We start from the raw sequence: 14,112 nt of genomic DNA on the forward strand, positions 1-14,112 counted from the left end.
CAAATGAACTATCATTGCCAAAGTAATATTGTCTATTGTTACTCTGAGGTCAAATCCAAGAACAGAAAAAGCTACGAACGAAAAAACATTGACATTTGTCAGCAGCAAAGGCGCAAATGCGCTCACCGCGTTTTCAATGTTGCCAACATAACACTGTGAAAATGGATTTAAATGAAATTTTGATATACAAAGTGTTTTCATAAATGAAAACAGAAATCAATTTTAAATTCGATTTCATCAAATGATGAATTATTTTTTAGTCAAAATTCTGTATTTCCAATTTTTTTATCAAAGAATTTTGAGTTTGACTAATGTGAACTATTTCAAGAAATCTTATAATTTTGTTATATTCAACTGAAACCTGACCCTCCGAAATTGGATGATCTGCTGAACCACAAGATCTTCTACTTCTGTAGTTACTTTTATGTGAGGTAATTCATGAAGACAAGTTAGGAGAATTACTAGATAAAAATGGAATACAAAAATATCACATTAGATTTTTCTTTAGAAGTGGGGTAGTTTAAGTTTTAGAATAGAGGTAAGAAATAATTTTGCAACACTGTAGAAATTTTGATATTTTTTATGTCTCGGAAGATATTAAGAAATTTAGGTGTTGAGTTAGGAATATATTGAATTGAGAAATATTGTATGAATTCATTATGCTAACTATTTTCGATTATCAAAAAGTAATTATTGCATTGAAAAAATATTTCTCTAGTTAGAGAGAACATTTGATTATCATTTTAATTTGGAATATTTGAGTAGGTATCAATTGACTTGTGTTGAATTGAATAAATATTCATTTGAAAGCTTTGGTAGATGAGAATTTTCTTAGACATAGCACTCAAAAAAGAAGCAAACCATAGACACGTGTTTTGGGCTTTTGGCCCATCATCAATATGGTGCAGCCATGTGCAAGGATAGGCACACGCAACAATCAGCAGATTTCAGTTAATAGATCTTATACAGCTTTAACTACCTGCGTAGCAAAACCGCAGATACGTGTATTTGGCTATTCACCACGGTGCGCGGTGGTTAACACGACTTGTGTATCAAAAACTAGATAAATATGTACGAAGTGACCAACAGGAACATACCGTACGCCCGTGGTTTCAATTAGTCAACCTATCATTCATAGGAAACAACTAAACGAACATGTGAGCAGTGATATGTGGATCCGGAATATATATACTGAAAATTATTAACGAGTGTATTTAATCGAAATAAAAAATAGGACATATCACTCAGAAATGGGGGCAAAACCGCGGACACATGTTTTTTACTATCGATGTCTACGATTTCTCCTATTTTGTATCAACTAATATTAAAAATGTAAAATAGGTATAGTAACAGTATTGTTTCTCACAAATACTTGTCTAACAACTATAGGCGAATAATTATAAAATCTGATGGTTGTATAGTACGATACTTCTTCTGTATTTTTCAGTCTGTTTAGAAAAGATGAAAAGATTATTGATGCTAAGTAAGGAGTTGACATTATTTGATAACATGATAAACACGGATATACGACCATGAAGCACTTTTTGGTAAATCAGTGGATTGATAGAACAGTCAATTGTCAAATAAATGTCAGATGTCTCCAGCTTACACTTTTCTCATATTTTCACACGTTAACAACGTCATCGTTATCGTATCGTCTGTATTAATTGGGTGTAATGTTTTTAGCAAAAGTTAACTAACACTTTTTTCAGTCAGGTTGTTTTTTAAACGTCTCCATTAGATATGGTACGCATAAAACAAAAAAGTTCATCGATATTTTATAATGTCCTTAACACTTTCCGTTTTAGGTGCTTATAGCTGCAGCAGTCTGCACAAAAGCAGGGAAAAGTGTGTAAAATTTAATAGCAATTTTGTATAATCTAATGACCAAATCATTTTCTAGCCATTGTGTCTCGACAGTTTGTTGAAATGACCAAATCGCGAATTGAAGGATTACTGGCTGCTTTTCCTAAACTCGTACCCACAGGAACCCAGCATACTTTCGTTGAGACGGACTCAGTTCGTTATGTCTATCAACCTCTTGAAAGGCTTTACATGTTACTTATAACAACAAGAGCTAGTAATATTTTGGAGGATCTAGAAACTTTACGCTTATTTGCCAGAGTTGTGAGTATTTGGTTTTACCTCTCATTGTTGTATATTGAAATAGTAGTTAAATTGGCAGTTCTCCATCATAATGCTTTGATAGGAATTGAAAGTTTGTTTTCCCGAAGAAATTTTCTAGAGAAACTCTGTATAGAAACAAGCACTGGTTTCATTAAGAAAACTGTTGCAGCCGTTAACTTTGTACATAGTTTTTTCAAATCATAAAATTTTGTTGAAATAAGGTGAAGTTATTGATGAATGAAAAATCTCTTTGGTTAATCAAGATTTGTATTCGAGACCTCCCAATTCAGATGCTTCTGTAAATTTCTTTTTTTTTTATTCTTCGTATCTGTAAGCAAATTCAAGACATTTATACCTCATTAAATTAATTTCTATATTCTTTCATACAATTTCATTATTAATCAGGTCAATAACAACTTGGCATCTAATTGGAAAAAGCTTTATTCATCCTAACAATTGACTCTCCTACTGTTGAATATCCAGTTAAAACTTTCTGGAAATATCATCTTTAAATCTTTTTCGTTTTCCTTCTAATCATGTATCTGATAGTTTCTTCTTATATGATACAAACCCTGAGGAATTTATGTTAGTTATCAAAGACATCAAAAATAAGAATTGCAAGGGTATAGATGAAATTTGACAATGTTAACAACAACAAACAACCAATACTTGTGCAAAGCTGCTTCCAGGGATATGTGCAAGCCTCTTTTTGAAGCTGATGTATCTTAGCAGTAGCTACCTTACATGGTTTTGAAACCTATCTGCCTAGTAAAGAAACATTATTATTCATCTTCTGTGACCTACATTTATTATAGTACCTGGAATCACAATGACCTGAACTGCCTATTCCTTCGAGCTCCTTAGCTAGGTACTGGATTATATTTTTCGGTAAAGCTATTCCGTCACCTGCCATTCGGAATTAAAGAAATCAAATCAATAGATTCAAAAAAGAGGACAAAATGCTACTTATTGATGAGGCTCTTTATACAGTACTATTCTGATCATTCCCATATTGATTTCAATTTAAGAGCCACCGTTAGACAGCTGTTTCAACATGTTGGGCATCATCAGTACTGGGTAGGCAGTCCTCCATCGAAGACAAAATGTTAATAACCAAGAAAAGTACTTAATAAAAATAACTGCATAAACGCAAGCGAGACATAAGTGGAACCACCTATTGGTGTGACACCCAAGTCAACTTGCCCAGATTTTATGTCAGTGTTGGTGGGTTGAACAATCAACCGACAACTGTGATTAGCAGAAATGGAATGCCATCAGAAAACTAATCTACATATTCCTGAAAATGATATGAAATCAAGAAAGGTTAATGTAGTCAAGCTGCTGGATAATAATTTCATGAAAGTCAAAAGATAAATATTCTGATCATTCCCATATTGGGAATGTAAGGTAAGAATTAATGGGACTTCCAGTCAGACACGTTTAAAAACAAACTTACTCTGTTTCACAAATTGCCAAGCTTTTTTCTCTGAATAAAGACTTCGTCAGGACGCTAAAATGAAATACAATGGTATTTGGCTTTGCCTACAAGATTATGTCTTATGATAATAAAGCATATTATTATTATTATTATTATTAACTTTTATGTAATCTAAACATTAAAGATTCCAGAATATTGTCGATCACTAGAGGAAAGTGAAATAGCCGAGAATGCATTTTCACTCATTTTTGCATTTGATGAAATAGTAGCTCTAGGCTATCGAGAAAGTGTGAATTTATCTCAGATCCGTACATTCGTCGAGATGGATTCACATGAAGAGAAGGTTTATCAAGCAGTAAGACAGGTTAGTAACATTTACTTATTTAAAAAAAGACTGCTGTTGGTGAATTGACAAAATTCATTCAGACTCAAGAACGAGAAGCCAAAATCAAAATGAGAGAAAAGGCAAAAGAATTGCAGAGGCAGAGAATGGAAGCTAAAAAAGGTACCAAATCATCTTCTACTAACAGCGGAGGTTTTGGCAATTCAGGAAGCTATACACCAACGCCATTCGTCGTTGATACTTCCAATGTTTCTAATGATGTGAAACCACCTTCATACGCAGCTCCTATTCAGTAAGAATTGACCTAAACATACTTCTTCCTTTTCAATTAAACTGTAATTAACTTGCTGGATTTCCAGAAAACCAAAAGGTATGAAGTTGGGTGGAAAAGGCCGTGATGTGGAATCTTTCGTAGATCAGCTGAAATCTGAAGGTGAGAATGTCATCATTCCGGCCAAGAACAGTATTTCTCAACCAGGATCCAAAGCTCCAGCTATCAAAACAGACATTGATGAGTAAGTTTTCTGCTTCGAAATAGAAACCTAATGACCTATTTCTATTTTTGAAGCGTTCACTTGAGATTAGAAGAAAAATTAGTAGTTAGGTTGGGCCGTGATGGAGGGGTTCAACAGTTTGAAGTGTTAGGACTTGCAACTTTACATATTGGCGATGAGAGGTGGGGAAGAATTCGTGTGCATCTTGAAAATCAGAATTCTCATGGAGTTCAGCTTCAAACACATCCCAATGTGGATAAGGAACTCTTCAAATTGCGTTCTCAGGTAGGAATTCACTGTCACAGTGAATGATGGCATCTGCCAATTTCATCCACAGTATTCTAGTGTTAACAACAAAGAAGGAACTTGTAATGATTTGAACTGATATATGATTATTGTCCAGTACAAACAATTTGACACGTAATTTTTAAATAGATTCAATATGGATGTGTTTCCGTATCTTTTGGTTTGCCCTAGACTTATTTCAATAATCTTACATCAGTTGATGTAATATTAATCTACTTTTATTTTCATATCACAATTTTTATGTGTCTTCTGTTAACAAACCTTCAGGACAATTCCTATACAATTTTTCATCGTCTGAAGAAATATAAAGATTATTATTGCTCTGAATACATTGTCCTATGTTACTGGAAGCAACTTTTTTTCTTGTCTGTTTTATGTATCCAATTTTCTTTTGGGATCGTCTCAAACTTCTTTCGATGTATCATGAAATGCATTCAGATGAACTCTCAAAATTGTTCACAACGGAAAATAATGAGATATAAAAATGTTTTTTTCATAACTTGTTAAATTTCCCTTCAATCAAGAAATTTATAAGATTTATGATAAAATGATATTCATTATTTCAAAAAAGACACTCGAGTCAAGGACCATTATAACACAATTAATGAATTGATTTCCTTTAAATGATGACAATTTACAGACATAGCAATAGTAAAATTATAACAAGATCGGGTTTAATAGTTTAAGGAACATACCAATTTTATTTCCCTGAAGCTGATCAAATTTAAATATTATTTGAAAAGGGTTCCTTTGCAGTATATCAGTGAAATTCAGTTTCTGGGTCTTATCATAGATGAAGAATTGTATTGGTATAAATATAATGAATATATTCGAAAAAAAAAATGTGAGGGGCATGTGGTTATCCTTCAAAGATTAAGCTATTTAATATGATAGTTCGTACTGGAACCCCTGGCTTAAAATTAATCCATTGAAAACACTTTCTACTACAGCAGCTCCTTTGATTCACTGGAAATTATAATAACAGTATGTGTTTGGAATGTGGTAACTAGCAACTCATATTGTTTTGGTAGAAGCACCCAACATCTATTGAAAACACTTTCCCGACACCACTCCCTCAAGATGTGCAGTAGATGTGTAGAAATCTGTTATCAGTCTGTTAGATTATTCGAGCCCTAAACATCCAAATTCTGGACCTTATTTAGTTAGTGATGGAGTTTAAAAGTGAATTGCAAAAACATATTTCAAATAGTAAAATACGTGAAGTTGTTTCTGAGGGCTTCTCACTGGCGGTGACTCAGTCCGGCAGCTGTATTTCCTCTTTGTTAGTGATTATCTGTTTTATTTAGAATTATTACGTATAAGACCAAACAAAGGGCTGTTCGGAATAGGACCTTTGTCGCTATTCATATAACTCATTCCGCACTTTTGATTTCCGAGCTTTCGAAGGCATCCAGAAACCTGTTGTCATGTATCGATCTAAACAATCTTAAACATTTCTCACTTGTTCTATGGTCGTTCTCTATGGCATGTATTCACTTATTACTTATATGTATCCTTTATATTATTCTCGCCATGTATCTCTGTATTTTCTTTTTTATATAACCTATAATTCTGTTTATCTTAGTGCTTTTACTCATTTTCACGTGCTTGACTTAACTTCGAATCTCACTTTTACATTTTTAGTTGTTACTTCAAATTTTAAATTGTATACGAATATTTTTGATGCTTGTATTATGAATGGGGTAATCCCATGCAATATATAACCGCATTTGCAAACCTTCTCTTGAAAGAGGGGCATTAGTTCAACCTGATGAAGTATTACATTTCGTAGAGAAAGGTTCGAAACTCAATCTTTTGGAATGCTTAGAAATTGATAGATTGAGGAATTCCAAATATTTACTAAATTACCAAACAGAATTTAATTCTTCCCCTCTTCAGAATCTATTTTCTTATGTGGAAATTGGTCATTACATAAGTAGAAGGTCACATCATTCTGATTGTTATTAAAAAAACTAATAAATAGAGTTTATTCTATGATTTTCACTATAAGGGTTTTACAAAAACCGCGACACGTGTTTCGCTATACAATAGCTTCTTCAAGCATAACTCTAGAATAATCATAGAATAAACTCTATTTATTAGTTTTTTAAATATGGATTTTCATCAAGTATCGGCCAGTTCTATTCAATCAAATTGTTATTGTATAAAGCACAAATTAGGGAAAATTTACTCAGTATGAAAATACTTGAATTGTATAGGAAAACACGTGTTGTGGGTTTGTAAATTTTCTGTGAAAATATAACGAAGTGTTACTTTGTGAAACAAGTATTAGCCAATTCCATCAAATATATGTATCACCTATCGAAAGACTGTATATTCTCTTGAATTACTTTGATACATTTCCAGATAGGTTTGAAGCAACCTTCAAAACCGTTTCCCCTTCATACAGACGTTGGTGTACTCAAATGGAGATTGCAAAGTACTGAAGAGGCCCTGGTACCACTTCTCATAAATTGTTGGCCCTCAGAAGCCGGAGATGGAAGTTGTGATGTTAATATAGAATATGAACTTGCCCACAGTAATTTAGAACTTATCGACGTCAATATTACCATTCCGTTGCCGTAAGAATTTTGATGGATTTGTTTTTGCACCAACTCTTAATCTTACTGTCTTTTCAGAATCGGTTGTTCCCCCGTAGTCGGGGAATGTGACGGCACATACTCGCACGAATCCAGAAGAAACCAACTTGTTTGGAATTTGCCTGTTGTCGACTTTAGCAACAAGAGCGGATCTTTAGAGTTCAGCGCTCCGAAAGCTATTCCTAATGATTTCTTTCCACTTTCTGTGGCTTTCACATCTAAATCTTCATACGCAAGTATCAAGGTGAGGAGAAATAACCTAATTGATCTGTTTGTGATGGTTTTAACTGTGATTTTGTTTCATTCCAGGTTACCGAAGTTACTCTCATAGATGACGATTCTCCTGTTAAATATTCGGTAGAAACTGTGTTGTATCCTGATAAATATGAAATAGTGTAACTGGTTCGGTAGTTACACACTATTTTGTGTATAAAATGTTTAACAAATATTTTAATCAATTCTGCAATGTTTCCTTTTGTAAAAAAAAAACATGAAATTTTGTCTTTATTGTTAAGAAAGATTAACTGACTTTATTTCAGTACACTTTGTATTTTGTTTAAGAATACTGCTAGAAAAAATTGAATTCTTGATATTTTGGAAAATGTTAATAAACGAATTATTTGAAAAATTATATTTTATTAACATAATTTGCACAGATGGACATTTACTTTTATCTATATTAATATATAAGATATATTTTCTTGTATGGCTTTAGTGGGTTCTATCAATTTTTTCTAGCTTTAGAAATTTATAGTTTTTTAGATTATAAATATATATATACACTTTAGTTTCAATAAAATATAATTTTGTAATTATGTCGATTGTAAATTATTGGTGTCTATTTCAACAGTAATCTTCAATATAAATCCAGTGAACAAAAACAACTTTGCACATTTCGTTTGATTTTCAAATAGAGTTTTCTTGGTGATAATTTTGCATTAAAACTTTCCAAAATTTGAATAAAATTTGTTAGAAAAAGATAATGGGTAGTGAACCAAAGTGTTTTATAATTTGCTAAAATATTTTCGTTATATTTCTTTACAAAATTTTGAAATAGTGACTGATGTGAAAAGAAAATAACTAAAGAGAATAGATATTGCCCGACAAAAAAAGTAATGTTTTCCTGAATTTTCGCCAACATACATGGTTTAGCTTCTTCAGAAATGCTTTCATTTCTGATGCTGGAAGTGGAAATCTAGGAAAATAAATAATGGTTGCAAAGTATAAAATAAACGACCTAAAGTTTATTGATTTACAAAAAATAATTTAGACAAACACAATCACACACAATACAAATTCTTCAACACAAAAATACTCAACTGGTGTACAGAGCTTCTTCGACAGATTGATTTTATTTCGCAGAAATAACTGGCTTCCAGCAGAAGAAGTACCTAAATATACAGTTAACAATATATTTTATTTATTAACACGTTTACAGTATTTCGCTTAAACGAATTTGTACTTCACAAAAATCATAATCTTTAGACAGTCTTTTTTCTTTGGGAAATTTAGAATGTTTTCATAGGCCTTCAGAATGAAATACTCAATTTTCAGGAACATTCATACAACAGGAAATATTCAATAATAAACAACCGTTTCTAAATTGATCAAACAAGTACAGGGAATATGAAAAAATATTTTCTTTGTAATAGAGAAACTTATCTGGTTAAAATTTTCTTTTTAAATAATAAGATAATTTCAGATAATCAATTAAATGAAGGTCTAAAAAATGTGTATATGGAAATGAGGAAGTCGAAAACCTTGAAAGGTCTCCCTGATAAGTGGCAGTAATAGGTGTTTATGAAAAGCTGAATTTTCATAATGCAAGAGAATAATGAAAACTTTTTCAAAAATAAAGGAGCAAAGAAGTAGAATATCTCCAAAAGTGTGAGAAAATGGCAGACTTCCTAATAATAAACATATATCATAAGTCGTTATTGACAAATTTTTAATAATTTTATTTATCATGAAGTGAATATCATTTCCCTGTTTAATTGTATAAAAATATCACACAATAATATTATTCGCATAAAGGAGAAATGTAGAATTGAGGCTACCTTCTTCAAGTACATTTCATAATATTGCATAGAGAACTTTGATAGAGCTTTACCACAATTATTTTGTTCAAAAACACATGAAATATTTTGCATTCCTACTAACTGACAAATAATATCTATGCCCCAGATTTTGTATATTAATTTTCATAAACACAAAGTTGTGCATCCCATTATTTTTTAATTTTGAAGATTTATTTGCTTGACTGCATTTCTGTAAATGAATATAAAAAATATTTTGAGTTATTGGAAATGCTAGGAATATTTCGATAATACTCGCGATAGTCCGACACGCTCGGTTGTCTGACGCTGCGCCGTATGAGTCATCGGTCTAGTCTAGTTGGTTTTACCTTAACGTGTAAAACTGAATCATGTGTTATGATTTTAATATTAAAAAAATCCTCTTCTTTTGTAAAAACTAAAGCCTGACTTCAATACATATTTTGAATATTTTCTAGTCAAATATTATCTACATAAAAATTCATCGTTAACAATATTTCCAAACTTATACACTGCAGTGTCGGACTATTGCGAGTCAACGGTACTGTTGTTTATATTTATATTCAGCTATATAAAACGGAAATTCCTGATGAATGCAATTTATATCAAATTGATGGATGAAGCCGTGCAGTTTCGTCCTAAAAAGACATTTTCAAACAAATATAATTCGTTTAAAAATACAATACAATTCGTTTAAAAATGTCCTTATAGGACGAAAATGCAGTAAAGTTAGTTAACAAGTGGTAAAAGAAATAGAAAGTTTCATTTCTCAATTTATGTTTCCACCATTAGAATTACATATTAAATCATAGTACCTTCACCTTTTTTCATTTTTGCTAAAATGATACAAGAAAAAAGTCAATATATTTAAAACTCAATAAAATGTTCCCGAGACAAGGTGTAGAATATAATAAACGCTTGGAAAGTTATTATAAATTTTTTTATAAAAAAGACAGTATCATTTTGGAGAAATATTATGAAAATGTAATGTAAATTTGAATATGAGGAACACGTCATCCTACTGATATATTTGAAAATTTAAATATTTAAAGGAAATTATGAATAAACAATAAAATAATTACAGAGAGCTTTTAATAAATAAACTGAACACAAATTCGAAACTATTATATAGAAAAGCGCTAGACCTAAGAACAAAATAATTATGATACAAGATTGAAAATGTCACTGTAGAATGCCCTAAATTATATAGGTCCATTTTTTTCTGAACCTGTTTCAAAAAATACCTTGTCTTAACAGATCAGGGTTTATTATAATTTTTAACTGTATTGAATATAGTTTTTTAAAGACGGTAGACATTCACAAAGAAAGTCTGAATCATTATTAAGAGTAGATCTACTGTGAAAAAAATACTATGAAGTAATTTCACTGTGTGAAACAACCTAAAAAAATATTGTCATGATACTGTGCTTAATAAAAAATGGTTATCAAAATAAATTTCTGAACTTTTTCTGACAAATAACAAAAGAAAAATGAATTGCAGTTTGTTAAATTGAATTATTGTTTCATGAATGACGATTGTTTAGATTATAGAGCAATTGACTTACTTGGCTTTTTACGAAAAAAGCAATTTTTCCAGGAGGTGATCAAAATTATTAAATCTTCGTACTATTAATATTTCAATTCAAGTGAAATGGCATACCTAACAATATGCTGTGAAGTTCTATATAAATCCAACAATCGTGCTTATTTTATCACTGATTATATTCTTTGTGAAATTTAATTCTGACATGACAGGTACATTTGTATTTCATAGATATTCTGTTTTAGACACCTTTGATGAGGAAGACTCTTTCATCATTTGGAAAACAACATCCTGTGATGATAGCAATTCAAAATACCTTTTAAACACGTTATCATAAGACTGCCCTTTCTATTAAAAAAAGAAGTTGGTAGCGCCCTCTCGGTGATAATTGATGCAACAGTATTGCCTTTCTATTGAAAAAGTACTAAATTATGTAATCTCATATCCCAATATGAGATAGCAAAAACCCTGTTAGCAAAGGTATAATTTACTATTGAAAATATCATACATTCATTGTTTTTCACTTGAAATGACAAATTATATTAAATGATTAATGAAAATCCGTTAGACATAAGCCAAAATAGATTATGCTTCATAATGAATCTGATTAATCTTGAAATACTTGCAAAGGGTAATGGGGAACACAACCATTTATGTCAAAATTAGCAACATTATATTTAAACCCAATCAGCTTTTCATTCTTCATGTATCACAATCAAAATTAAGTACCACCCTACGACCAGAAATTTTTTTGTCGAATAAGTTACCCAATCACAATGTCCTCCACGAAAAATTTCTCCCAATTTATCGCCGAAAAATACATTTAAGTTAAATTATATCGATGAGTTATGAAACTAGTTCCCGAAACTTGATAGTAAACACAATATTGAATAAAATTGCATAATCAATAATTATTATTGATAGTAGTAATGAACTAAAATTCTTTCACTCGATATATTCAATAGAAATATTGGCAATTTTAGTAAGGTGGTGTTGACGCTCCCGAACAAGTTGAATCTTGCCTGCAGGTAAGAGAGTGTTGCAAATCTATTGGCTGAAGCCACTCTTTAGGCAGACAACGTTCTAAAAATGGAACCCAGCTGCTGAAGTGTGCCAGTCGGTTCACCCATGAAGGTATGTCTTGTCCACATAAAATCTAAAGCGAAATGCAATGTTATTTACTTCTTAATTTGCTGATATGAAATAATTTGTACATTATATGAAAGCTTCATCTGAAATATCAGAAACAGATAGATTTTTCTTTTCAAGATCAGGTGAATATTCTTTTTTTTTATAAACAAAATGTGTCGAGTATAATTTGAATGTATGGTCCTTCAAACATCAAGTATGAATAGACATTTCATCAAAATTCAGTCAAGAATATTTTGAAATTTCCCCTGAGCCTAATTGAAAAAAATTAACCCAAACACTGATAAGTGAAAAGAAAAATCTGAGAAGAATGTGCCTATCCAAACAATAGGCAATGATATCAAGGAAATGATATTTAAATATGGAACAAAAATAACTATTTCTCCGCCAGAGATATTGAAAGTAACCTATCTAGGCCTTTGATTACTATATAGTTTTTGAGAAAGAAAGGTTTTGACTTTCCACTTCTCCATCTTTATACAAAAAAAGTGGGAACCTTCCAACAGAGGAAAAAAGCAAATAATTTCTTACTTTCCTTCCTTCTTTGAAAGGATCCCACATTTTTTTGTATAAAAGAAGAAGTATAAAGCCTTGACTTTTCTTTACCAAAAACTAATCACTCCTAAAAATATACCCCTTTCAAATTATACAATATGATTGTTTTCTGTCCCAATATTTGAATGCAGCGCAGATAGCTATTTTAAAAAAACATCAAATCATGATCTCCAAAGTGTTTTGCATATCTACAGTTTTACTGAAAAACATTTCAATTATTTCGAAAGTCATCCAAAAATTGCTTCCACACACCAGAACTGTAACACTTTTATCTCTCTAGCCTTTAGGTATACTTTATAGTGGATATCAGAGATTTGGATTTTCATTGTTAACATATTTGAAATCTATGAGAATGAAAAAAAAAAGAATGATATTTTTTAATAAGTCTGAAATCTAGATGCCTTTGAACATTTGGGTAACTGTTAACATTACGAACAATAAAAAATACTAGGACTTGATTTAACTACCTTCATTGTAAGGTAATGGTTTTCTTAGATGCATATAAAAACATAACACAGCTGTAGAATTTCAGCCCTAGTCATGTCCTGATGAGGCTAAGTTAACAAATCGCGTGTCAAGAGGCAGTATTTTTGTTCCGGTGTGGGAAAAGCATTTTCAATAGATGAACTTATGTTTACCTTTGTGAAAGCTCCAGAAAAGTGGTTACAGTTGTTGTTCATGAGGTGATATCTATCTCCACGGAATTCCTTACCTAGTTCGTTTACTAATCTTTTGACATCGTCTTCAGTAAAATCTGTATAACCTATTTGTATTGTTTGCCTGAAATATTAATAAGAAATCAGAAACAGGAACTTTTTTCAATAGATATATTTAATGTACCTAAATCTGAATTGCTCTCCTAAATCTTTCTCGTCCCTAGGGTTATTTTCAAAAATTCCCGTAAAAGCGCAATGATGTCCCCCATATGCATATTCCTTTCCATATATTTCTACACCTGAATAAAAAAAAATTCAGTAAATATTTTACAAACCCAAGATCCATTGTGATGTCTACCTGAATGAAAAACTCCAAGTCCTATATTGGTTGTGTATTCGTTGATCTTGTACATATCATACACGTTTAGTAAAACAGGTTCTCTAGATGTTTTATTTGGAAGGAGTTCTTCTGAACCTGAATCTCTGGTGCCACTCATACAACTAAAGGGCAGGTTACAGGTTAGGCCGTTTGAAAACATTCTGAAATCAACATTTTCTTTTGTATTGCACTTTTTGTTTGAGACAAAGTAAGTACACAAAGGATTTCATCAGCATGTAAGTACCTACTTTAAATAAAGTAAACTTGTTGCACTTCCACTAACTTCACTTCATAACCCAGTAGAGGTTTTGAAAATATAAAAGTTCATGAGGTCACAATGTAATACTCGTAATTTTTTATGGAAAACTTGGCTCTTGCTGATACTTTTTTAGTTTCCTTCTACAAATTAGGTTAAGTTCTTCTTCTTATTTGTATGCTCGGTCGTTGCTTTCTTAGTCAGGCGCATTT

The 14,112-nt window shown here is 31.4% G+C and overlaps 2 protein-coding genes across 2 annotated transcripts; one reads left to right on the plus strand and one right to left on the minus strand.

Annotated features, from left to right (window-relative positions):
- The first annotated feature begins 1,593 nt into the window (after positions 1-1,593).
- Positions 1,594-11,685, plus strand: deltaCOP (coatomer subunit delta). The gene is made up of 10 exons (XM_023170779.2): positions 1,594-1,746; positions 1,809-1,848; positions 1,904-2,127; positions 3,750-3,929; positions 3,992-4,200; positions 4,268-4,423; positions 4,477-4,687; positions 7,076-7,290; positions 7,348-7,552; positions 7,618-11,685. Exons 1-10 carry the CDS (start codon positions 1,744-1,746, stop codon positions 7,705-7,707), a joined length of 1,533 nt encoding a protein of 510 aa, XP_023026547.2. The 5' UTR covers positions 1,594-1,743; the 3' UTR covers positions 7,708-11,685.
- Positions 8,533-14,073, minus strand: LOC111514527 (deubiquitinase DESI2). Its single transcript, XM_023170778.2, has 5 exons — positions 13,893-14,073; positions 13,624-13,805; positions 13,450-13,564; positions 13,248-13,389; positions 8,533-12,061 (listed from the first exon to the last, which is right to left on the minus strand). The coding sequence occupies exons 2-5, from the start codon at positions 13,802-13,804 to the stop codon at positions 11,885-11,887; spliced, it is 615 nt and encodes a 204-aa protein (XP_023026546.1). The 5' UTR covers position 13,805; positions 13,893-14,073; the 3' UTR covers positions 8,533-11,884.
- Between the last annotated feature and the right edge of the window lie 39 nt (positions 14,074-14,112).

The sequence above is a fragment of the Leptinotarsa decemlineata genome, unplaced genomic scaffold (assembly GCF_025532065.1).
Source record: "Leptinotarsa decemlineata unplaced genomic scaffold, Ldec_3_MD MMD2_tig00026328_RagTag_RagTag, whole genome shotgun sequence".
Classification (NCBI taxonomy): Eukaryota; Metazoa; Arthropoda; class Insecta; order Coleoptera; family Chrysomelidae; genus Leptinotarsa; species Leptinotarsa decemlineata.

Excerpts from the sequence above, each read along its gene's own strand:
- deltaCOP (XM_023170779.2), top strand. Across the intron at positions 3,930-3,991 it reads TTTATCAAGCAGTAAGACAG|ACTCAAGAACGAGAAGCCAA; the intron begins GTTAGTAACATT and ends AAATTCATTCAG. Across the intron at positions 4,424-4,476 it reads ATCAAAACAGACATTGATGA|CGTTCACTTGAGATTAGAAG; the intron begins GTAAGTTTTCTG and ends CTATTTTTGAAG.
- LOC111514527 (XM_023170778.2), bottom strand. The coding sequence starts at position 13,804 with ATGTTTTCAAACGGCCTAACCTGTAACCTGCCCTTTAGTTGTATGAGT. Across the intron at positions 13,565-13,623 it reads ACTTGGAGTTTTTCATTCAG|GTGTAGAAATATATGGAAAG; the intron begins GTAGACATCACA and ends TTTTTTATTCAG. Across the intron at positions 12,062-13,247 it reads TTTCTGGAGCTTTCACAAAG|ATTTTATGTGGACAAGACAT; the intron begins GTAAACATAAGT and ends ATTTCGCTTTAG.